This window comes from Bufo gargarizans, chromosome 6 (genome assembly GCF_014858855.1).
Source record: "Bufo gargarizans isolate SCDJY-AF-19 chromosome 6, ASM1485885v1, whole genome shotgun sequence".
Lineage (NCBI taxonomy): Eukaryota > Metazoa > Chordata > Amphibia > Anura > Bufonidae > Bufo > Bufo gargarizans.
In genome coordinates this window covers 287,196,258-287,222,031 of record NC_058085.1, presented here as the reverse complement: position 1 = coordinate 287,222,031, position 25,774 = coordinate 287,196,258, and the positions used below count along the sequence as shown (strand labels likewise).

Sequence of the window (25,774 nt, the reverse complement as noted above, 5' to 3'; positions counted from 1 at the left end):
GCACGTCCTTGATCAGCGACCCCAGTTTGGCAGATCTACTGGAGTTGGAGTTTCTGCTCAAGTTGTGAAATTACATGAGTTAATTTTTACACTGTAAAACTGCAGCGCAATACAGTACCACCAAAATGACCAAGATCTAACAGATCTCATGTACACTTTTCTTCCATGCAGATTTTCAAATCTGCACCAGGTTGATCGTGGGTATGAAACAAAATCTAGACCAAAAACCACAAAAAAAGCTTGCAGCTTTATATGTTTCGGTGCATATTTCATGAGGATTTTCTGCATACAAATCTGTACTGTGTGCAGGTACCCTATGGTCTAAAATTTACTTGTGATATCTGCTGCAGTGGATAGACGTGGCGCTCCTGCCCCTGTAGGCACAATAAGAAAGACAGTGATCAGGGTTTTACATGGACCCAATTGTCTGTTTGGGATGCCCATAAAAGGGACTGCAGGTTTACTATACCAAACCATAGGAATGTATCGGGATCTTAGACCATAATGGATCTGGTTGTTTGCAGTTGCAATATCCAGCTGTTGAGTCAACACTGCCCCCTTGTGGACATACACGCTCTACAGTGCCAAGTCAGTTTTCCTTGACTCTGTTGCTGTAATTTGCACCAAGTTTATCTATATATAATTTCCTCCCCACACACGGAAGACTGCACTTTTTTTTTAGGCCACAGGTGATAACTTTTGTACACCTAATGATAGCAAACCAAAGTGGTGAGCGCAGTGAAAAAAAAAAAAACTACGATAAGATAACAAGATGTGCACCAATATTTGTAAGTTTGTCTTATGGAGGTAATTTTATAATTTCATCAAATATGAGCACTATAATTTCATATCTACAGATGCTGGGGGCAATAAAATTCCCACATTGTAATAATTGGGGTAATGGAGAACCTTTGATTGGGGGGGGCCGCCGCTTTCCTCTCCTGGGAAAAACAGACCACCAGTTTTATAAAATATTATATACTTTATTGCAAAATATCCCACATCATCATATTAACATCTCACTCTTTATAATATCCACATATTATATATAAAAACCCTTCTTCTAGTTGGTCACTACAGACAGACCGCCGTCACAAAACAGACTGGATGAGACCAGCCTATTGTCCTGGGTGACATCAAATAGGGTCCTTCCATGGTACCTGGAGTAGGACAACAGAGTTACTTGGAGTATTCCACTGGGCTGAAAGATATAGAGTTTATATATAAGATACACTTTCCATGAGCCTTCTGAAAATTGCTACTTACCTGGTTCAAAGCATCAGGACATGAAAGCCCGTACGCTGCCTCTGATCGATGCCCTGCAGATTGGGCAGTGTCTAAGATTCGGGGCGCAATCCATACAGACTACCAGATGGCCACATGGCACAAAGACCATTGAAACATCCTTGTCCATGCACACTTTACACAATCTCTCTTCTTTCAGCCTCCGGAGCTGCTCTTCAGTACTAAGCACAGTCTCTGAAGAGAGAAGCAGTCATGTAGTTATCATAGTCAACCAAAACCCATAAAACATCTGGGGGCCATAAAGCCCACCTGGTCTAGTCCCTTAAATCTGAACTATAGTCATCCAGTGGTACTCTACCACCAGCCTGGGTCTCTGCGCCAGAGCAGCACATTAAGTCACTGTCAGTGATGTTCAGCATTTATTGTCTGGGCAGCTCTGTGCCGTCAGCGACTTTGGCGCCAGTCGTGCAACCACCAGAGAGACAATGGCAGTTAAGTCACTGTCTGTAAGAAAAGACTACCATGGCCTGTATTTCTGGTGCAGATCCCTGCGCCACAATCTGATATTCCCTGCTCACACCAGATCTAAAAAAATAAAATAAATAAAAAGTGGGAAGGGAATTAATCGGCAGGCCCGGCTCATTCATAAATTTTCTACCCCTGTTTTAGGCATAGAAAATGATCTAAATGTAAGACAGCTAGGAAGCTCTTACATTTACAAGTGGTGGAGGATCCGCTGAAGTTATGTAGAGGCAAATTTCAGGTCACCATGCACAAACACTGTCCGTGGGGCAGCCGCAATGGATCGCGGACCCATTCACTTTAATAGGTCTGCGATCCGGCCGTTCCGCAAAAAGAGAGGACATGTTCTATCTTTTTGCGGAACAGAAGTACGGGACGAAACCCTACAGAAGCACTCCGTAGTGCTTCCGTATCTCTGGATTTGCAGACCCACTGAAGTGAACACGGCCACTGAGCGTTCGTGTGCAGGAGGCCCAACTCCGATGTATTCCCTGACAGTTATAGGGGTTATTAAGACTGGCGTTTAAAACAGCCTTAATAAATGTGCCTCTTCGTGTCTTGAAAATAACTTTTGGGGAAAGCAGCCATTTTTCTGATAAGCACCCCCAGACAAGTCTGCTTGGGCCTCAGAATTGCCAAGTCTATTTCTGCTGTCAACATGTTCTATTTGGGAAGGGGGTAGGTTTAACTAAAACACTGCCCCATGTGGACAAGACAGTAACTACTTTAATTCCTACCCTCTATCTAGGGACAGGACTATCTACTATAATACTGCCCTCTATGTACAAGAATATATACTGTAACGCTATAATGCCGCCTTCCTGTGTAAAAGAAGATTACTTAATACTTATATTAATCTGCCCTGAATGAACAATATTACAACTACTATAATACAGCCTCCTATGTACAAGAATATAACTTCTATAATACTGCCCTCTATAGGCAAGGACTTGATTACCTGGTTCTTTTGGTGGTTGGGGCTCAGAACTTGCCCTTTGTGCTGGAGCTTCATGGACCCTTACATAGTCTGGAGGGATAATAAAGGTCATAGGAATATACAGCAGCACCGCACACAATGCCATGGACTATGGTTAATGTCGGTTTTGAGTTGGGGGAAGCTGCATGCTGGTTTTTTTCTGTCCAGTGCAATCAGTGGATAGACGCCACATCAGTTCAGCTCCCGGCCTACAATAGCTGGTCGGACACAACTGATGTGTGAAGTGGGCCTAAACGAAGCTCTGGATGTGAATGGAGTACAATGGTCTTTGATTTCTGACTAGTGCTCTGCCCTTCAGATAACTTCATATTTTGGCATCCTGCATCACAACTGACGTGCCAGATAGGAGAGCGCTATTCCATAGAAAACTATGGTATCCGTTCTGGCTTCAATTCCCCTCCAGCGTTTCCAATTCACAATGGAGGAGAACTGAATTGGATCACCAGACATATGTGAAGGGGGGCTAGAGATCTGTGACTTCTTGAGCACCACTTAAAAGCTCACATTGAGGAAAACAAAAATATTTGGACTCAAGTCCAGCTTTAGCTAAGCCCATATAATGGACTGCTCTTTGCTGAAACTGTATTGGGGGCAGCAGAAAGCCAAACATTTTGAACACCTCTCTGGAAGAGGCTAGAGTGCAAAAGTATAAATTCAATCAAGTGCAACAGAAGCATCTGCAAAGTTACTCACACGTAGAAACATACAAGTAAAACAAGACACTACAACACCCACCATCCACACAGGCCAACATTTTGCTTTGCCTAAGCTATGTATATACCTGTTGTATGTGCCTGTCTCTCCTCTTCTGCCTGGATTAGATCATGGACCAGGTCAGAAACAGAGCTGTAAGGAGCCCCAACCAACAGGAACCGGCTTTGAACCAGACTGACCACCAAGTTTTCATCGAAACCCATCTGCAGAGCACTCTGGGCTACAGATGACTGAAGGAAGGCCCGACAGCCACCAGGAGAATCTGCAAGGGAGGGGTTAATCCAGTTACTCAAACACCAATATCCTGGTGTGTTCACCTCCAGAAACTCAGTGCCCATGGGCTATGTTAGTGCCTTCACATTCTCCACCCCAGCTGAAGGGTGCCATCACATTCAAGCACAAATCCCTTTGCTATATAGAGATGGGAGCTGCGTTGCCTTCTTCATGGGGGTGCTATGCCAGCATGATCATTTACAAAAAAAAAAAAAAAAAGAACAAATTAGAACGGGGGGAAATTTCTAAGTCCGTCCCCAAGGAGACATCATGGCACTTCGGGAGAGGAGATGCAGCGTTAAACAGCAGTATACATATGCCTATTCTATAACTGGAGCAGATGGCCAGGGTGTGGCATAAGGGAGCGTGTAACTTGGCATCTGGCACTAGCCATAAACACATGGTCACTGGTAGGAGGTGCTGGTAGCAATTAAATGAACTGGAGATACAGCTAGATGTACGCACATGGGGCCACCACTCAACAAGGGCCCTCTCATTTTTTAGGGGTCCAAGTGGCCAGATCACACTCATATGGAAAAGTGTTTTTTGGGACTAAATATTAATGTCTATCCATAGGTTTTGAATGGTGGGAGTGCCAATCAGCTAGCGCGCTGCCAGCCTTCAGTGTTTACCCAGGTGCATTTACCTAAGTGGAGCCAAGTTGAAGTACCAGGTGCCCATATGAACAAGCTACTGTGCCTGGGTAAATATTAAAGGGGAATTCCAGCAATCCCATTATCCAGCTCAGTGGCAGGGGCTGGACCCCCACAATCACATCCTGGATGAACTATTGTATTTACTTTAAAGGCTACAGTAACTACAGTATGTATGTATGTTATAGGGTTTTACTTGGTCACCAAATTCACATGCAAGATTAAAATATTGAGTTTTGAGATGGTGTTTCTCTCAGCATTCAACTACTGGGGAGCCAGACTGGAGAACTGTTTGCAAGCGGTGGACAAGATGTCCAAGCTCAGTGGTTAGACCACTTAAACACCGCCGGGTTTGATCAGTGATCTCCTTCAGTTAGTGAGCCAAAACCAGGTGCAGGTCAAAAAACAAAGAACAGGAGCACATCTTCCCATTATATTCCCTCATCTCTATAACCGCAACTCCTGGTTTTGGCTCACAATCACTCATTGTGTGAAAGACCTCACATAGCTCTGGCCTTCAAACTGTTGACCTCTGTGGTAAAGACAAAGCACACACACTCACTGATGGGGCTGTCTGGGCTCCTGTCCAACGACCTCTGAGATTCAGGCTGTGGAAACCAAAAGACATGAAAAGTTTTAGACCTCCAACCCCAAAAAATGTAAAATTCCTCAGTGTTCAATTTAGAGGCACTCTTCCAAATACATTTGGCCACCCCGTAGGAGCAGTAGAAAGCTACCATGCAAGCAGTTACTTGCATGGCCACTTTGCTGTATGGATTGAGAATTATTTGGGTGGCCCTATTCCGATGAACAGGTCTGCGCAAAAAAATAAAAAAAATTACAGATTGGATGCAGACCAAAACCACAGTCATCTGTGCTCGAGTCCTCAGAAATAAAGCAATGCTCAACCCTTCCCCATTCTTGGTCATTTCCATCCATACAGCCTTCTCCTGTAAAGGCATGTATAGTGAAGCCATGAAATTATTGGTCGTGGCGGGCGGTTAAGCACTCCTATGCGAAAAACCATGAATGAAATCCAGAGGAGACATGGCAACTGCTTGTGTGAACTCACCATACTTTCTGGACTACTGAATAAAGCATCCTGCACTCCACGGATGTAGGCCAAACCCATGGACTGGATGAGGAATTCACACCTGCAATGACAGTCTGGCGTAAGGTTATGGAAGCCACAGCTGCAATTACAAATTCATCAATACTTAATTATATCCACTATAGAATGACATGACCTAGTGGAACTGTGGCAATTAATAATCAAGCAAAAATAATTGGGTATAATTCAGTTCCTTTTAAAAGGCATCAATATTTATTAGGATTATCTGAAGCACATTACATATCATGATTGTAGTAGCTGAAGCAAATATAAAAACCATCCAAAAATCACTTCAATATACTCTGTATACCAGAACCAATATAAATATTCAACATTAATCCCTGATAGTCCAACTATAGGCGACTGTAAGAAGAAAATACCCTGATAATACTACTTCAGGCTATGTAACCACTAGTCCCCTAAATATAATACTTGTGATAACTACTGATAATCATTACCCTAGTAGTCGGACATACAGGCCGTGACCTAAAAAGTCACGATAGCGCCCCTACCACCCCCCCACGAGTGTCAGGTGATGTGTCCGTATACAGAGTACGGTACATTGAAGTGTTTATTAGATGGTTTTTATATTTGGTTCAGCTACTACGATCATGATATCTAATGTGTTTTAGATAAGCCTAAGAAATTAAGGATTTTAAAAAGGAACTGAACTATACTCAATTTTTAGTTGATAATTACAGATTCATGCATCTCATGGTGGAAGCCTTGGGATTACATAATCTTACCCTTTATATCCTCAACATATCCTGTAGCTTCCCGAGGCTTACCTTGGAAACCACTTAGCGTGCTCTCTCCAGGGGTCATCCCCCCTCTCCCAATTGCTAAGCCCCCCATCACAGTGAAAACACTTGACGTTATCTCTGTGTCCTGCAAAAGATGGAGAAAATCAGTAATAGTCAAGGGCTCACAACAGATGCAGTTTTTTTGGGTCATACGAGATATTGATTTTTGCCCCCCTCCCCAGTCACATGACCATTAACCCCTTTGTTTGCTGCAAGCCCGATGACCCACTAGTGGGTTCCTACCAGTGACCATCACATGCCTGACACCCATCACCTGCTCCCCACGCAGGACCCTTCAGTCTCTAGTTTTATGTGAAATGTTTGAGGGCTTTCTAATACCTTACCATTCTTGAGCTCTCTGGATGCAAACATATGTCCCAGCTCACTAAACAGGCAGAGGCTGAAATCCTGTACAGACCAAGTACGTCACTGGTGATCTGATGGTCACATCCAGTCTGGACAGTCCTCTGGCAGCTCGGATACACTCCACCTTCACCGATACAGTGCAGCAGACTACTAGGACAGGACTGGTTTGTGCTGCAGAGGATTGTCTTGACAGATAATAGGCCTTTTGGTACAAAGATCATGTGACGATAGTAAGGTCGTACATACTATAGAGGCCACTCAGACCGATGCTAAGGGGCCCATGAGAAGTGGGGGCCCAGCTAATACTGAACCATGCAGAGCACCCCCGCATCCACAGCAATGCTGCCCTTCTCTCCACCATGGAGATGGGGCAACAAGTACTTGGGTGCCCTGTCTGAGATGTCCAGAAGTCAGCAGGAACCTCAGTTTTGAAGTCTCCTTTGCTTCAGATGTCACCTGAAAGCTGTTTTGCCGGGTCAATTTGGAAACTAGATGTAGCAGAGCCTGATCAGTCACTTAACTATTGCTGGGACAGGTCAGTTTTGACAGCCCCTTTTTCAGTGGAGGCAGTCTGCTGGTAATGTGGGGTTTGTGCTCAATGCACCAAGGTGGGCACTTATCAATTGTCACTACATTTGGGGAAAAAATAAATAAAAATAACATGGTGCCCAGTAGTCAATGGGCACCGATTTAATACAAAAGCCCTTTGCTTCAACTCTCTCTTCTTAACAGGTACTGTTGTAAAGACACCCAGCTTTCCTGGAAACAGATTATCTGATATTATACACTTACCAGTGTAGAAAAAGCCTGCCCGGGCCAGGACATCAGGGGTCACCTGTGCATATGGAGGCCAGTTGTGGTAAGTTGCTAGGCGCTCCCTTTCCTCCATCATTTCAGGGTACACTGCTTGCCAGGTCTCCTCTTCCTCCTCACCAGGGAACCTTTGCAACTGTCCAAGAATTTGCCCATCCACAGAGTCCCTACCACCTGAACAAGGAATATTGCCCACCTCTCTGCCCAGCATAAAGGGGCATGAGGGAAAGAATTTACGGTGCTCTCCTTGAGGATGGTCCCCAGGTTCCCAACACCTAAGGACTCCTCCACAGCAGAAGCACCGTACTCTGTCCCCAGGGCCAAGGTAGTAAAAACCAGCCTTGGCAAGGTCCCTGGGGGACATAGTGCTGGGTCCAGGCCACATTGTAAAGGTCCGTAATCTGCTCGCTTCACAGCGCATACTGGGCTTCACCACCGCAGGGGACTGTGACACCATTGTGGAGGGTGGTCTCCAGGAGCCCAGGATGTGGCTGATCACCTCGTCCTCCATTGACAGATCTACTCCTCTTCTGCAGCGTGCCCTGTGCCCGACCAGAGGGCTGGAATCCCAGTGCCAACGACTCATTGCAGCAGATGATCTTCTGGAAGAGAGGGAAACGAGTCAGCATCACATGAGGCAGGGGCCGCTCACCTGTACACAGGGCAGTCACAAGGCATAGAGGGTGGCATCCACCTGTACAGACATAAGGGAAGGGGTGGAACAGCACGAGTCACGTGGGAGCATGGCTTACCTCCTGTCAGGTTATTGGGGAGGGGGGGGCGCGCAGAAAGCACTCCGCAGTAGAATCTGCCCATGCTTCACATTAGTGGGTTGTCACCCAGCTTCCCCTCCTGAAAACCAGCAGTGACCCTCACATCAAGCTCGGAGTAAAGCCATGTTGCCCTCTATAATCCATGCTTGTGTACGCAGCCCGCCTCTCTGTCTAGTTCACAGAGCTGATTCAGCTGCTGTACCCAGAACATACCCATACTGCACTACACATCTACATAGTGCAAGTAACTAAAGGGGACCCGAGACTTCACAGCTGAGGATTTGTTACAATTATTTCCAGTCAGGGACAAACTGCTTTAATACCAAAAATGTAACAATCCCTCAGCCCTGAGAACCATTAAGGTCCACATAGATCATCTAAAGTTTTATAATATCATACATAGGTCCAGTATTATAGTAGTTATATTCTAGTGCAAGGAGGACAGTATGGCAGTTATATTCTTGAACATAGGGGGTAGTATTACTAGTTACTGTATAGACAGCAGTAATATTCTTGTACATAGGGGAAAGGGGGGGGGGGGGTCAGTATTATAGTATAGTAGTTATATTATTGTACATAGAAGTTAGTATTATGGAAGCAGCAGCATGGTGGCTCAGTGGTTAGCACTAGTGCCTTGCAGTGCTGGGGTCCCACACTCCAAAAAGGTATACTGGTGGGGAGCTTAGATTGTGAGCCCCATTGATGTGAAGGTCTAAAGCACTGCAGAATATAGCAGCGCTATATAAATGCATGAAATAAATAAGATTCTTGCACATAGGAGGCGGTATTATAGTAGTTCTAGTCTTGTACATAGAGACAGTATTATAGCTTAGTCTTTTATACAGGAAGCAACACAAATAATATGTCAGGCAAGGGTCCATTCACACATCCACAATTTCGTTCCGCATTTTGCAGGAATGGAATTGCAGACCCATTCATTTCTATCTTTCTGCTGCCCAGATCCGGAATTGTAGATCCGCACTTCCAGGTCCACAATTCTATTCCCAGAAAAAAATAAAAAAAAAAATAAATAGAACAGGTCTTATTCTTGTCTGCAATTGCAGACTAGAATAGGCATTTTCTATTAAGTGCTGGGGATGTGCGGTCCACAAAATGCAGAACGCACATCGCTGATGTCCGTGTTTTGCAGATCCGTGGATCCACAAAACACACACAGACGTGCAAATGGACCATAACAACCAAAGAGTAACAGCCAGCTGCCAACTTCTAGAAATCAGCATTACCACATCACTGTTCAGTCAACTACAGCTGGAACTTCAGGAACTCACTAATTCCCACTGCCGCCATCATAACAGCAAGAGCCCCCCTACTTCCATCACATCACACCACACCACACATCTTAACCATCAGGAAACTTATGCAATGGTATTAAAATAGGATCCTCTTCCCCAATACACAAGCCGTCCATACTCACTACACACTGTGCTCCTAATCACATAGAAGAGGACCTGGCGGAGGCCTTTATAGAGCTGATCTCCCAGCTGGAGGGGATCACATGATCCTATTAACCCCTCCAATGCAGGGAAACAAATCATTTCCACAGTTGCATTTATTAATTTTTTAATCAAAACTGGTGCAAAGGAAAACGTGGATCAGCTGTGAAGTGTCAGGGCATGCAGGGAGTTGTAGTTCCCCTCAAGCTGGAGAACCGCAGGTTGGTGACCACTGGTATGGATGATGAAGTGGAAGTATAGTGCAGTAGTCTCCACTCAATACTATTATAAATATATGGTTCACAGTCAACATACATTGGAGATTTATCCAAAAATGGTGCTTCTGTGGGTTTTCTGTCCATGCTTCCGCACCGCAAAAAACGAATGCTTGCAACAATTTTTTGCGGTGCAGACAGTCGTTTGCGGATCGTGGACCCCATTCAAGTGAACGGGTGCGCGATCCGCATGCGGTGGCCCCAAGGTCGTTGCCTGTGCATTGCGGCCCGCAATTTGCGTGCATGAGCCCTAATTCAGTAGCTGCTAGGTTGGCCAGAGACACACCACATTATAATGCTGTGCGGTCCTGTGAAAGAGCAGTGTTCATAACGGGAACTCACGCTGCCACACGCAATGTGTTTTCCATACTGGACACTCTCGTCTGAAATTACTCTTAAGGCTAGGTCTACACGACGACATTTGTCGCGCGACATTTTGTTGCACTAATGTCACGCGACAATTTTTATAATGGCAGTCTATGGTGTCGCACTGCAACATGCGACATGCTGCGACTGCGACAGTCACAGAAAAATCCATCTCGAATGGATTTTCTGCGACTGTCGCGTCGCAGTCGCAGCATGTCACATGTTGCAGTGCGACACCATAGACTGCCATTATAAAAATTGTCGCGCGACATTGGTGCAACAAAATGTCGCGCGACAAATGTCGTCGTGTAGACCTAGCCTAACGGTTGTCTGAGAAATGTTCTGCCACGCTAATCATAAAGATCTGCTGCTAGCAGCTACCTTTGCAATTGCCAACCAATGATGTCCCAGTTCTGCTCTATAGGAGACAAGTGCAGAAATGTTGCAGGCCATGGTAGTTTAGCAATCTGCCGAAGTGATAATCAAAGATCTACCAGTTCTAGGATTCTATCCCTCTCAGTTTGGGATAACTGGCACGTTGATGAACAGGGGTCATCGCACAATCATCCCATACGTCTTTACCTGATTTTTGAGGTTTCATGTGGCCAAAAAACTGCTTTCAGCCAGGTTTTTATGCCCCTCCCACATACCACAGATTGGAGCTAGGTGCTTAAAAATGTGGTCATCTGCAGATCTCAGCAACACCTGCTACTTCCTCAATTTGCATAACCTTCCGGATTAGGTCCAGATGTGTTGTGGATGAGTTCAGTGAAAACTGTGCGATTTCACAAGCAAGTCCATTCAGTTTTGTTTGCGATCGCGTTAAGGCTACTTTCACACTAGCGTTCGATCGGATCCGTTCTGAACGGATCCGATCATATTAATGCAGACGGAGGCTCCGTTCAGTACGGATCTGTCTGCATTAATAACTTAGAAAAAATTCTAAGTGTGAAAGCAGCCTGAGCGGATCCGTTCAGACTTTCAATGTAAAGTCAATGGGGGACGGATCCGCTTGAAGATTGAGCCACAGGGTGACATCTTCAAGCGGATCCGTTCCCATTGACTTACATTGTAAGTCTGAACGGATCCGCTCGCCTCCGCACGGCCAGGCGGACAGCTGAACGCTGCAAGCAGCGTTCAGCTGTCCGCCTGTCCGTGCGGAGGCGAGCGGAGCGGAGGCTGAACGCCGCCAGACTGATGCAGTCTGAGCGGATCCGCTCCATTCAGACTGCATCAGGGCTGGACGGAGGCGTTCGGGTCCGCTCGTGAGCTCCTTCAAACGGAGCTCACGAGCGGACCGACGAACGCTAGTGTGAAAGGAGCCTAAGTTGTTCAGTTTTTATCGCGCGGGTGCAATGTGATTTAATGCATTTTGCACTTGCGTGATAAAAATGGAATGTTTACAAACAACATCTCTTAGCAACCATCCGTGAAAAACGCATCGCATCCGCACTTGCTTGCGGATGCAATTGTTACGCAGCCCCATTCACATCTATGGGGCCAGCGTTGCGTGAAAATCGCAGAATATAGAACATGCTGCGATTTTCACGCAATGCACAAGTGATGTGTGAAAACCAACGCTCATATACACAGACCCATTGAAATAAATGGGTCCGGATTCCGTGCAGGCGCAATGCATTCGCATCACGCATTGCACCCGCGCGGAAAACTTGATCGTGTGAAAGGGGCCTTAGTGTTCCAGTGTTCAAAACGCGTCAACCATGCTGGGGTGAAGGTTTGTGTCCATGTGAGTTACATGCTACAAGAAATAAATAAAAGCAACTGAGTTATTACAAGTGCTGGAACCATCTTTTCTTCTGATATTCTACAAGAGCGATTGGCTTGGCTCATTGCGTGCACAGGGCTGTGGATTGTAAGGTGAGCTGGTTTACATTTATGGACTACCACTATCAATAAATGGACGCTAAGGCTAAGTTCAGATATGGTTCACTAATTGTTTCTTTTGTTTTGTTTCCTTAAAATAAGAATGTCTGCTATTAACACCATTGATTTCAATGGTGTATTATAAGCATCAGTTCTGCTCAGTTTGACTCCAGTTCGTCAAGCTTCTGTTATTTTTGACAGGAGAAAAAGTACTGGCTATACTCATTTTCTTTCATCCAAAATAATGGAAACATGATGAACGATGGATAGAAGCGAAAAGTGTTCTGAGTGTTCAATCCGCTTAACTGATCAATTTTTGCTTTCTGTTCATCTGACAGAATAGAACAGCAGAAAAGAGAATGCAGATGTGAACTTTGGCGTAATTCAGACCTCCGTGTTTGGTCAGTGATTTCCATCAGAAATTGTGACTCAAAAATTAGGCCTCATGCACACGACCGTTGTTTCATTCCGTGTCCGTTGTTCTTTTTTTTCGTGATTTTCTGTGGACCCATTGATGTTGAAAACTCGGCTAATGCACCGTCTGTCATCCGGGTCCGTGATTCCAGTCCATCAAAAAAATATAACCTGTCCTATTTTTTTTCACGGAAAACGGTTTACAGACCCATTCAAGTCAATGGGACCGTGAAAAAACACAAGATTGTCATCCGCATCTGCGCGTCTGTTTTTTTTCCTATCATTTGCATGGCAAACTTGACAGCCTTTTTTTGACTTTCCTTCATGTCTGGTGGTCCTCCAAAAATAAAGGAAGACACACGGAAACAAAAACGGAAACGGATCACGGAACAACGGAACCCCATTTTGCGGAACGGAACACAATGCTTATACCTCCACTCATGGTTTTGGCTCACAATCACTGATGGAAATCACTGACGTGTGAATGAGGCCTGAGTGTGACTGAGCCTTTAAAACGTGCACCACTAGAGGATGCCCTTAACGGGGATTTGTCACTTCAGCAAATAGCATTTATCATGTAGCGAAAGTTACTGCATGCCACCTACTAATGTATTATGATTGTCCATATTGCTTCCTTTTCAGGCTGGATTCATTTTTCCATCACATTATACACTGCTTATTTCCATGGTTACGACCACCCTGCAATCCATCGGCGCGGCTGTGCTTGCACAGTATAAAAAAGCACCAGCCTATGCGTGCTCCCACGGTCCCGGTCAGAAGAGAGGCCGACACTTTTTCCTATAGTGTACAAGCACCACTGATGATTTGCAGGGTGGTTGTAACCATGGAATCCAGCCATAAAAGCAGGCAATATGGACAATCACGATACATTAGTAAGTGCCTGGTATTAACATCCTCTACATGATAAATGCCACTTGCTGAAGTGAGACAATCCCTTTAAGTTATGATGAGGCTCATGTCTCCTCATATATTAAGCTCATCCTCTGGCAGTCCAGGCGCCTAGAATGAACTCTATGCCAGCTCATGGCCGGCGTAGATTTCAGTCATCCACGAGGCCGGCAAACTGGAGTAAATTACAATAAATCTACACCACACCCTTGCCGCGCCCTCTTTTCATAAAGTGGCAATGGCAGTGTTAGTGCTTTCTGGCCTGTGGGAGGTGATAATTCTCCCCCACTGTATAGTTTCTGAAAATACTGAAATCATGTCTCAGATGTAAGAAAAGTGTTGGAAAACATTAATAAGTGTGACCTGACTATGGAAAATTCAGCAACATAGAGAGCGTCCCAGTGATGTATCTATCGCAGGTGAAATACTGGTGCACTGATATTAAAGGCTATGCACACCTTTTTTTATTGTACTGTACTTATTTTGAGCTAAAAATAATTTTTTCAATTTTATCACTTTATTAAAAAAAATAGGGTGGCAGCTGACATGCTCTAGTAGCACAGTTTGGATTTTCTGTCTTTTCAGTCAGACCAGGAGTTGACGGGCTCCTTATCTTTGCTCTCTGACCTTCTAAACACTCGTTACTTATCTTACTGATAAGAATGTGGTTTAAATAAGTGTTTATGACCTCTCAGTAGTTTAGAGATAAGGTTTATTAGACTACTGGCACAAAGTGAAAGTACCAGTCACACATCTAGAAAAACGGTTAACCCTTTGGGACAGATTGGCTCAATATTTTTAATAAAGGCTAATCAAAAATACGATTTTTAGCCAAAAAGGAGTAAAATGCAATCATAAACAAAAATAGCCTCCGAAGATGTACATAGCCTTTAATAACTATCCCCCATTCTCTGGCTGGAGAGTCAAAGAGTGGGAACAGATCAGTTGACAACTCACCACGTTAAAGAGGACCTGTCACCTCTCCTGACATGTCTGTTTTAGTAACTACTTGCATCCCCTTGTAATAATTTCATGATTTTACTATTCCATGACGTAAAGTCATGATTTTATAAAGGACACGGAGGCGAGTATTGCTGTCTCTCTCTTTACTGAGTTTCCATAGCAGCAAAGAAAAAAAACTTTAAACATGCAGTAACTATGGCAACTAGCCCCACCCTGTCACTCCCAGTGTCCATATAACCCCTGGTCACACTGGAGCAGTCCTCTTTCTTTGGTGGTCCACAAACTGCAAACTGATGGACGCCCACAACTGACGAACAGGCTTCAGGTCTCCCGAACTAGAAACCGAGAACTGGAACAAAGGTTCGGATCCGCCTTCTCACGACACTGTGCACAGTCCGGACATCTCAACTGGAACCTCGATTAACGAAACTGCGAACATTCCGGACATCTTGATTCGAACATCAACCTAGGAAAAAATCAAGCAAACACATGGTAGTATACAAATCAGACGCGGGAAGACACATAACAACCGAGTCACATAACTGAACCAAATCAAATTATCCATATGACAGATAAAACAATCGATATTCCAGGGAAGGAAAAAACGGGTGGGCAATACTCGCCTCCGTGTCCTTTATAAAATCATGACTTTACGTCATGGAATAGTAAAATCATGAAATTTTATTCCAGGACACGGAGGCTCCTATTGCAAGTTTAAAGCTGGGCCACCACAGACGAGAAAGCATGAGATGGTGGCCTGAAGTAAAACTCCCGAAAGGTAGAAGCCCTAGACCAATCCGCTAACCTCATAACATCCTTTAAACGGGCACCGGAAACCGTCATAGAGGTGGCAGAGGCACTGCGAACCGAATGAGCCGTAAATATGGAGGTATCAATACCCGCCATAGATAAAACCCAATTTGACCCAACGCGAAAGGGTAACACTGGTCACCGGGTGAAAAGGTCTACGGAAGGAGATAAAGAGATGAGGAAAGTCAGAAACCCGCAACCGACAGGTACGACGTTCATATTCCTGTAAACAAGTGCCAGGACAAAGCTGCGGAGACTCCGGAAAATATGGATAGGAAACCGAGCGAATGTTTGTCTTCGTACGCCGGGAGATATTAAACGTCACGCCCACCGGCGAGTAAGAGCGGGCGTCATGATCCAACGCCCGGACGTCCGAAACCCTCTTGCAGGAGATCAAGCACAAGAGGGTGACCAACTTCGCCGAGAGTTGCCTTAACGACAGGACGTCGTTAGAGGGCCAATCCTGGAGAAAGGACAAAACAATGGAAACGTCCCAAGTAGCGGAAAAACGCGGCCTCGGAGGCCGCGAGAGGCGAGAACCGCGCAACAATCTACAGACTAAGGGATGCTGGCCCGCTGGACGACCGTCAAACCACGAGTGCCTAGACGAGATTGCAGACCTATACAGATTAATTGTCCGGTATGCCTTGCCCTCATCAAACAAGGCAGACAAGAAAGACAAAATAGCAGTTACAGGAGCTTCAGTGGGATCCAGATTCCCCGAGAGGAACCAACGAGCCCAGGAATCCCAAGCCGAGCGATAAGCTCGTCTGGTTCCGGGTGCCCAAGCGCTTGCCAGCAAGAAGCGAGCCGTCTCCGAAACTCCTGAGATCTCCCAGGGACCCCCGAGACTCTGCACGCGAGGAGGTGTAGAGTTCCCTCGATGAGCAGAGGGTGACATTGACCCGCCGGATCCCTGAGCAGGTGAGGAAAAACGGGGAGCAAAACCGGCTCGGTGATGAGAAGATCCAGAAGGTGGGGGAACCACGACTGCGACTTCCAAAGGGGCAAAATGAGAACCAGTTCCGCCGATTGGCGACGGATCTGGAGAAGAACTCTCGGGATTAGAGCAAATGGAGGGAATGCGTACAGGACTGGAGTCGACCACTCTTGGAGGAAAGCGTCCACCGCTTCCGCTTCCGGACGCCAGCTGAAAAATCTGGGAAGCTGAGCGTTGAGGCGAGATGCAAATAGGTCGATGGAGAAAGGACCCCATCGAGATGACACGGCATCGAAAACCCCGGAATCCAATTTCCAGTCGCTGGCATCCGAAAGATACCGCGAACTCCAGTCCGCTCTCACATTGTGGAGGCCCGGAATGTATTCCGCGACTACCATGATCCCCCTGGAGAAACATTGGTCCCAAAAATCCATGGCCAAGTGAGTGAGCACTGACGAGCGCGTTCCACCCATAAAGTTGATGTACCGGACCGCCGACACATTGTCCATGCGGAGTCGGACACAAACCTTGACCGTGTTGTTGACAAAGCTGCGAATCGCCAGTGATCCAGCTAGCAGCTCCAAGGAATTGATGTGGAGCCTGGATTCGCTCCGGGACCACGGACCCCCGGTGGAGACGCCGTTGCAATGGGCGCCCCATCCGTGGAGACTGGCGTCCGACTCGATGACAAGGTCCGGTCGAATCCACGGGTCGGACGATACTTTTTTCCACGCATGGAAAAAGTACTGGAGTCTTCCCCCCACCGGACAACTGGACAAAGGAGGAACATTGAATAGAGGACTCACCGTATGGTTTCCTGGAGCTAGGGTGTCCGCGGAATCCCCTGCCGCGGTTGTAGCCGCCCCGGGTGGGAAAAAAGGATGGCTGATGTTGCTGGTCCTGCAATGAGGGTCATAGGAGGAGGAACGGCCGGGCAGACGGCCCCTGAAACTGCCGGCCCTGGCTGAAAAACGGCTTGGGAAAACCTTGCGCATAGACGCTTGAGCCTTATCAAGGGCAGTAAAAGCCCCAACATATTTTCCAAGCTCCTTAATAAAGGGTTCTCCAAAGAGGAGCCCCTGGGCGTCCTTGCCCGCCTCAGAAATAGCCAAATTAGCCAATTTCGGCTCAATTTTCATAAGAAGCGCTTTGCGCCGTTCAATGGCCAACGAGGTGTTAGCGTTGCCCGTAAGGCAAACCGCTCTCTGAGCCCATCCCGTTAATTCTTCAGGATCAACCTGACTACCAGCCGCTTTGGCCGCCTCGGCCATGTCCAGAATCTTGGCCAGTGGCCCCATGATGTCCAAAACTTTATCCTGGCACGCCCTAAGGGCAGAATCCAGGCCTTTGCGGGGATTAAACCCCGTTTTAGTCAAGAATTGGACCATCTTGGGGTCCACCACCGGCGTCTCACAAACTTTATGTGGGATCAAGGGCCTAGGGCATTCAGCCTGCAGTTTGGTACGCGCCTCCTTTGTGAGGGGTTGACGGGCCATGGACTCAATGTACTGGGCTACATGCGTGGGGGGAAGCCACTCCGAAGACCGCGGGTGGTGTAAAGCATTGGGGTCAAACATAGGGTCCCCCAAAGGATCCACCAGAGGATCCGCAGACCCAGACGGGGCATCCGGGTATGCCGCAGTAGCGGATGGCGGTAAATCGATATCAATGGGGTCAACTGCGACTCCAGTCAAATCCTCCTCTGAGCCATGCAGGGAGTATTGCCGTGCCTCCTCATCGGACTCTCTATCAGAGTCAGAAACATGTTCGGGCTGTGACCGCGCCGACTTCCAACCACGCGCACGTTCTGCCTGGCGTGGACAGGCTCTTTTACGCGACCTCAGCGCGTCGTCAGTGGATGGAACAATGCCATCAGTCTCAGTTGTTCTGGAGGTATGAGGGGGTTGAATAGCTAGGGCTTGGGTCACAGATTGAGAGATTGCCGTGGACATGGACCCCATGGCAGACATAATAGCGCTAGAAATTGAGCGCTGAATGGCCAAGCTCTGGGCATCCATCACAGGAGGTTCCCTGGTAGGGATGCTAGATCTCCTGGAGGGGGGAGAAACGTGGCCCCTGGACTCCAGGTCCTGAGGGGGGCCGACATTAGGGGAGCGGGAATGGCGCGACATGATAAGGGTTAGTCACCCTGTAAAGGCAGAAGGAGAAGGAGTGAGAAAGAACAGACCGTTCAAGCCCAGGACCGACACTGCAGGATGCTCGCCAGAAGAACCGCACCGGAACAGCGCGCACACGAAATCCCGCGAGACCTCGGCTGCAGCTAGCGCCCGAGATCTCGCGAGACGACGGAAGCACAAGAAGAAGGAGAGGAAGCGCGCGAAATGGCGCCGCCTCCTCTCAAGCGTGGACGAGCAGCGCAGGCCTGGGACAACACGGGGCAAGAGGGAAATACCCCGCCGAGAACCTCCTACAGCGCGCCCACTCCTCCCCAGCCGAAGCGGAACGCCGCAAACGGCGGGGATAGGAGAGGCAAGCGTAGGGACAGATAGATATATAGAAATCTCCTAAATAACGGAGAAAGGTATACCAGAAGTAAGATAAAAACCAGCAGGTTAACAAACAGTATATATAAAGTTATAGAAAGCAATATAATGCGATAAAATGCGATCTAATGCCCTAAGGGATGCCCAAAGGGAACACCTCAGGGCATAAGACAACTGCTACGGACGTGTATACTTAACTGGAGCAGCAAAGAAAGAGGACTGCTCCAGCGTGACCAGGGGTTATATGGACACTGGGAGTGACAGGGTGGGGCTAGTTGCCATAGTTACTGCATGTTTAAAGTTTTTTTCTTTGCTGCTATGGAAACTCAGTAAAGAGAGAGACAGCAATAGGAGCCTCCGTCCTGGAATAAAATTCTGGAACATCTATTCTTATGACTCTATGGTGTGCCAATTCTTTATTATTCCTGCTATTATGAATAAATTGCTAGCAGTTTGTAATGGAGGTCCAGCTGGGTGTTACCAGTTGGGGGGGGGGGGGGTGTCCCTGCACAGTGTGACACTGGCAGCACTGACTGGATAGTGTCAGACTGCAGGAACACACCTCCAACTGTTAACAACCAATCTGCAAACTTCATTGATTCGCCCACAAAATATCTGGTTGTCCCTTAGTAAATCCAACTGCTGGGCATGGCACAAAGCAAACTTAAAAATGACGCAAATATACCACCGACAAAATCACTTCATGGGACTGAACTGCACCTAGGACATGTGGACATGGCCTAAGAAGTGGCATAAGTGCTCATGGAGCGCAGTGGCCTCTTCATACAGCTGATCAGTGGGGGTGCTGGAAATCGGACCCCCATTAATCAGATATTGATGATCTTTGAAGTCCAGGAGGTGGTCCTAAAAGTGATTGACAGCTATCTCTGTATACATCATCATAGAGGGAAGGCTGTCAATCACTGATAGGACCTACTCCTTGACTTCAAAGTTCAGAATGATCAGGAATTAAATTAATGAAATACAAGTTAGAGCTTATTCACACGAACGTAAGTGCTCCGTGCCCGTGCTGCGGATTGCAGACCCATTCACTTGAATAGGGTCCGTGATCTGTCCGTTCCGCAAAAAGATAGAACAAGTTCTATCTTTTTGCGGAACGGAAGCACTGATTGGTTTCGTTCCGCATCTCCGGATTTGCGGACCCATTCAAGTGAACAGGTCCGCATCCCTGATGCGGAATACACACGGCTGGTGACCTGTGTATTGAGGAACCGCCGTATGAGCCCCGCAGCACGGAGCCCTTACGTTTGTGTGAATGAGCCCTTATACTGAATATTTTCCAAAAAAACTACACATCAATCTGCTCAGCTTCTCCTGCTCTATGCTAACATGCAGCCTGCACCTCAGACACCATGTTCAACATGACAGGTTCCCTTTAAAGGGAACCTGTCACCGGGATTTTGTGTATAGAGCTGAGGACATGGGTTGCTAGATGGCCACTAGCACATCTGCAATACCCAGTCCCCATAGCTCTGTGTGCTTTTATTGTGTAAATTAAAACTATTTGATACATATGCAAATTAGGCCTCTTTCACACTACAGTATGTTGAATTCAGTGTTTTGCGTTCCGTTTTTCACGGATCCGTTGTTCCGTTTTTTGCTTCCGTTCCATTGTTCCGTTCCGTTTTTCCGTATGGCATATACAGTATACAGTAATTACATAGAAAAAATTGGGCTGGGCATAACATTTTCAATAGATGGTTCCGCAAAAAACGGAACGGATACGGAAGACATACGGATGCATTTCCGTATGTGTTCCGTTTTTTTTTGCGGACCCATTGACTTGAATGGAGCCACGGACCGTTATTTGCGGCCAAATATAGGACATGTTCTATCTTTTCAATGGAACGGAAAAATGGAAATACGGAAACGGAATGCATACGGAACACATTCCGTTTTTTTGCGGAACCATTGAAATGAATGGTTCCGTATACGGACCGTATACGGACCGTATACGGAACGCAAAAAACGGAAAAAAAAAACGGTAGTGTGAAAGAGGCCTTAACCTGAGATGAGTCCTGTCCCTGAGATGAGTCCTGTACGGGAGATGAGTCAGGGACAGGACTCATCTCAGGTTCATTTGCATATGAATCAAATCGTTTTTTTGACACAATAAAAGCACACAGAGCTATGGGGACTGGGTATTGCGGATGTGCTAGCGGCCATCTAGCAACCCATGTCCTCAGCTCTATACCCAAAATCCCGGTGACAGGTTCCCTTTATTATCACTAGCATTGCTCTTCCTTTTTTTTTTTTATTAAAGGGGTTGGCCCATTTGCTGTTTTCTTCACCACCTTGCATTCCCTAAAAAATATAATAATGTGATCAAAAAGCTGTATGCACCCCAAAATGGTACCAATAAAACCTACAGCTCACCCGAAAAACGAGCCCTCACACATCTCTGTAGACGGAAATATAAAACGTTATAAGTGTCAGAATATGGGGAAGGAAAGAAAAAAAGTTTGAAGGCTTTCATACAAGGCCGTCAAGTGATTTTTATTGCACAGTGAACACCGTAAAAACCAAAACCCCAAAAACATGGGGGAAATGCGGCTTTTCAGTCTTACCCCATAAAGATTTTTTTCCCCCCATTTTTCAATACATGATATGGTAAGGCTACTTTCACATCTGCATTTTGCCGGATCTGTCGAAGAATTGAAAAAAAAAATCGCTTCTGTTAGGATAATACAACCGGCTGCATCCGTCATGAACATCTCTGCAATACCCATGACGGATCCAGCACTAAAACCATTGTAAGTCAATGGTGGCTGGATCCGTTTTCTTTTGTGTCTGAGAAAACCGATCCGGCACCATTGGCTTACACTGTGTGCCCGTCTTGTTCCACATCCCATGACGCACACAAAAATACTGCTTGCAGCGTTTTTTTCTGTCTAGTACGGGAATGCAATGTAACGGAACGGAATGAATTCTGGTGTATTCCGTTCTGTTTTGTCCCCATTGACAATGAATAGGGAGAAAACTGAACTGTTTAATCCCTTCGCTACCAGCGCTGTACATGTACGGCGCTGGAGCGATGTGCGAACATGGCGCCCGCTCGCAAGTGCAGCGGGCGTCATGGCCGGCAGATCTCTACTGTTTCATACAGCAGAGACCTAAGGCTAATTACTGTGACTGGCAATAATGCTGATTGCGGTAATTAAATGCTTTAGATGCCGTGACCAAATAAGGTCATGACATCTAAATGCGCAAAAACCGATGCCCTGTGCTTCCTACCGATGCCCTGTGTGGCCAAATGGGGCATCGGTACTTGCGCGGAACACCTTAAGCCTCGCTGATATGGCCAGGATAAGACCAGGATAAGAAATGAGCAAAATTGACTTTCAATGGCAAATATAAAATCCGTGAAAGAACAAAATAAAAAATTTAAAAACATAATTAATAAGCTCATATATGAGCCACAAAATGCTCCCCCCCCCCCCAAAAAAAATATGTTTCAATTACCCCACTTTCCGTATAATTAAAAAATAAATACCTAAATAACAATAAATATAAACATCATGGGTATCACCGCAACCAAAAACGTCCATATTATTAAAATAGAAAAAAAAAATCCAATATGGCGAATGGCGTAATGGAAAAAAGGGTCAAAATAGCTGATTTGCCATTTTTTCTCTGCTACTCTTACCCCAAAAAAAATAAATCAAACAGTCACAATGGTATCAATCAGGATAGCCACGCCCCCTTTCCCTTTACCTCTTATTGACAGCCGCGCACGTGAACGTCTGACGCGCACTCACAATCGGCCGGCTTTGTTGAACAGCTGAAATTGTTGTAATCGTACTGACCCAGAGAATGAATGGCATGGATGAGTTTTGCCATAAACGAAACGCTGTGGGAACAAAACCCATAAAACGGTGGAGGGATTGCGTTTTTTTTCCAATTCCACCCCATTTGGATTTTTCCCCCCGCTTCCCACTACATTTTACGCCATAATTAATGGTGGCAATAGAAAGTACAACTTGTCCCGCAAAAAAATAAGCCCTCATACAGCTATGTGACTGGAAATATAAAAAAGTAATGGCTCACAGAAAATAGGGAAGACAAATTAAAACGCTAAAACCTCCGGTAGCCAAGGGGTTAATTACGGTTTTGAGATCCTCTGCCGGTTCTCAAAACCCAAATTGAAAATGCAGATGTGAAAGTAGCCTTATAGTGGAATGAACATATATTCCACATATGCAAGTGTATACTAAATTCCCTGTACATCCTGCTCATTCCATTTAGGCCTTAGGGCGCATGCACACAAACGCACTTTCTTTCCGTGTCCGTTCTGCTTTTTTTGCGGGCCGTATGTGGAACCATTCATTTCAATGGGTCCACAAAAATCTGAAGTTACTCCGTGTGCATTCCGTTTCCGTATGTCCGTTCCGTAAAAGATTAGAACATGTCCTATTATTGTCCGCATTACGGAAAAGGATAGTACTGTCCTATTAGGGGCCAGCTGTTCCGTTACGCAAAATATGGAATGCACACAGTCATCTGTATTTTTTGCGGATCTGTTTTTTCGCAGACCGCTAAATACATACGGTGTGATTGAACCCTTATTCACACATCCGTGTCTGTGATGAAATCCGTGATAAGATGGTCAGCGATTCATCTGTGAAGGCTCCGTGTGGGGTCTGCGTGTCCGTTTTTTGCCGTCCGTTTGCCATCCATGTTCCACTGACACTGCACAGCTGAAAATTAATTTTCAGAGCATCTCCTATAAATGGTCACAGACAAAACACGGATGGCGTCTGTGTTGGGTCCATGTTTTTCACAGACCCATAGACTATAATGGGTGTGATGGATCTGTAAACATGGATAAAATAGAGCATGCTTCCGTGCTAAAAGAACAGACCGATACACACATTAAAATGAATGGGTACATGTGCTGTCTGTGGAGAACATGAACAGCACACGTGCGTGAATCACTGATGTGTGAAAAAGGCCTTATGCTGGGTCTACACTGCGATCTTGGCTGTGACACCCTTTGCACGGCCAAGGCCTGTGTAGCAGTGCAGCCATTGAACTGAATGGGGTCGCAGCGTGACTTGCCACGACTCCATTATTACAAAACGCTCTAGTACCTCTGGATATTTCGGGGTCATGGTCGCAGCAACTTGCGAGTTGCTTTGTGACCCCATTCAGTTCAGCGGCTGCAGTGCTACACAACAATCCTTGGCCACGCAAAGATCTCTGTGTAGTCCCAGCCTAAAAAGCACCGGGAATTCTGTATAAGTCTATTTATATGTAAATCGTGTTCATTCCACTATCATCTGTTCACATCATGTCTAGCAGGCGTGGGAAACGCCTATTTATATTCTATTGTTTTTCTCCTTTTCTTCATTCTTAATCCTGCATCCCTATAGTGATGTAACATCCTGCGGTAAATGGACGACGCTGTCACCTGACCACACATCACTGGACACAGCCGTTCCGTGCATTGGGGACCGCATATTCTATTTTTTTAGGTGCGGAGGCTCGGACAGAAACACCATGGAAGCACTCCATAGTGCTTCTGATCTGGGCTTCTCTGGGATTGTGGACCCAGTCTAGTAAATAGGTCCGCGCATCTGTGATGTGAGGTGCACACGGCCGGTGCCCGTGTATTGTGGACCCACCGTATGCGGGCCGCAATACGGCCACGGCCGGGCAAGGGTTGTGTGCGTGAGGCCTTAGTTTAAGAATTTTATTCCAGAATTGTGGTGCAATTTAGGCTCCACCCCATGTAAAAAACCTGTAGAAACCCTAGATGCGCCAAACTGCACCACTTTTTAGCCAGATTTTTGGGGCAGGCACATTAGTAATGCTGGGGCCAATTTTACTGCAGCCCAGTTTCCACTTTGGGGCACAGCAGATTGAAAGCTTTTACCAATTAGAAGATTGAAAAGATTTGTGTTCTTTTATTTCTTACTGGTTTTAAATGAACATTTCCAAATCTTGAACAACCCCTTTAAATGATGTTGAAAAACAAAGGGACAGAAGCGCAGCTGAGGGGTCTGTACCCCTTCGTATGTGAAACATGTTTAGGGCTCATGCACGCAAACATATTTTCTTTCCGTGTCCGTTCTGTTTTTTTTTTTTTTGCGGATCGTATGTGGAACCATTCACTTCAATGGGTCCTAAAAAAAAAAAAAAAAAAAAAACTTAAGTTACTCCATGTGCATTCCGTTTCCGTATTTCCATTCCGCACAAAAAAAAAATATAGAACATGTCCTATTATTGTCTGCTTTATGGACATGGATAGTACTGTTCTATGAAGGGCCAGCTTTTCCATTCTGCAAAATACGGAATGGACACGGATGTCACCAGGATTTTGGGCGGACTGCAAAATACATGCGGTCGTATGCACCAGCCCTTAGTTACCATTTTATTTTAAGGGCTAGTCCAGTGAAGTGGTTGACATCACAAATCACAACCGAAGCAACCACTGAATCTCAGGCGTTCTTTGAGACAAGAAAAGCATTGTAGAACGGTGAGAAAGGCATTTAGAATGGCTGACAATCACGTGGTGGGCCGTTCCCACACTCACTTCCGTTCTCACGCCTGACGTCACTTCCGTAGGGAAGCCGCGCTGACTGCCACTGGCCCGAGAAGCGCCTGCGCAGTGACTTCCGTTCCCGGCATGCAACGCGCTGGTGCTGACGTCAGCCGCACTCTGCCCAGTCCCCGCCGCCATTGGTGAGTGTGGAGCCTGTAACTCACGGGCCAGGCCTGAACCGAGACACCGAGTGGGCCCCGGCTTCTAAACGTTCGCGAACCTTCCCGACCAGGCCTGGAACTGACATAGCGAGCCCGGTGCTTCCGGACTGAAGCATTCACCGAGTGACCGCCTGCGGCCTGTATCCGCTGTTCGGACCCCGGCCTGTAGTGAGCCGCCCGTCCCCTCCCCCTCCGGACCTTGTGGATTCTCCGTATCCGCTCTTCATGAATGATGTCTGCCACAAGCGTGGACCCGCAG

General features: G+C 46.3%; 2 protein-coding genes across 5 annotated transcripts in view; one reads left to right on the top strand and one right to left on the bottom strand.

Moving 5' to 3' along the window:
• Positions 1-1,002: 1,002 nt before the first annotated feature.
• BIRC7 (baculoviral IAP repeat containing 7) lies at positions 1,003-25,467 on the bottom strand. 3 transcript variants are annotated; one of them, XM_044295911.1, is made up of 9 exons: positions 25,346-25,467; positions 7,477-8,099; positions 6,304-6,403; positions 5,477-5,558; positions 4,967-5,012; positions 3,546-3,740; positions 2,726-2,794; positions 1,267-1,479; positions 1,003-1,160 (listed from the first exon to the last, which is right to left on the bottom strand). In XM_044295911.1, exons 2-8 carry the CDS (start codon positions 8,081-8,083, stop codon positions 1,280-1,282), a joined length of 1,299 nt encoding a protein of 432 aa, XP_044151846.1. In that variant the 5' UTR covers positions 8,084-8,099; positions 25,346-25,467; the 3' UTR covers positions 1,003-1,160; positions 1,267-1,279. The 3 variants fall into 3 exon arrangements, with proteins under 3 accessions (XP_044151846.1, XP_044151845.1, XP_044151847.1); XM_044295910.1 differs by lacking the exon at positions 25,346-25,467 and having other exon boundaries at positions 7,477-8,177; XM_044295912.1 differs by lacking the exons at positions 3,546-3,740; positions 25,346-25,467 and having other exon boundaries at positions 7,477-8,177.
• The window catches only part of YTHDF1 (YTH N6-methyladenosine RNA binding protein 1), a 29,629-nt gene continuing 29,318 nt past the window's right edge, over positions 25,464-25,774 (top strand). For both annotated transcript variants that reach the window (XM_044295909.1, XM_044295908.1), the window contains exon 1: positions 25,464-25,774. In XM_044295909.1, the coding sequence (XP_044151844.1) occupies positions 25,745-25,774 (30 nt within the window). In that variant the 5' untranslated portion in view covers positions 25,464-25,744.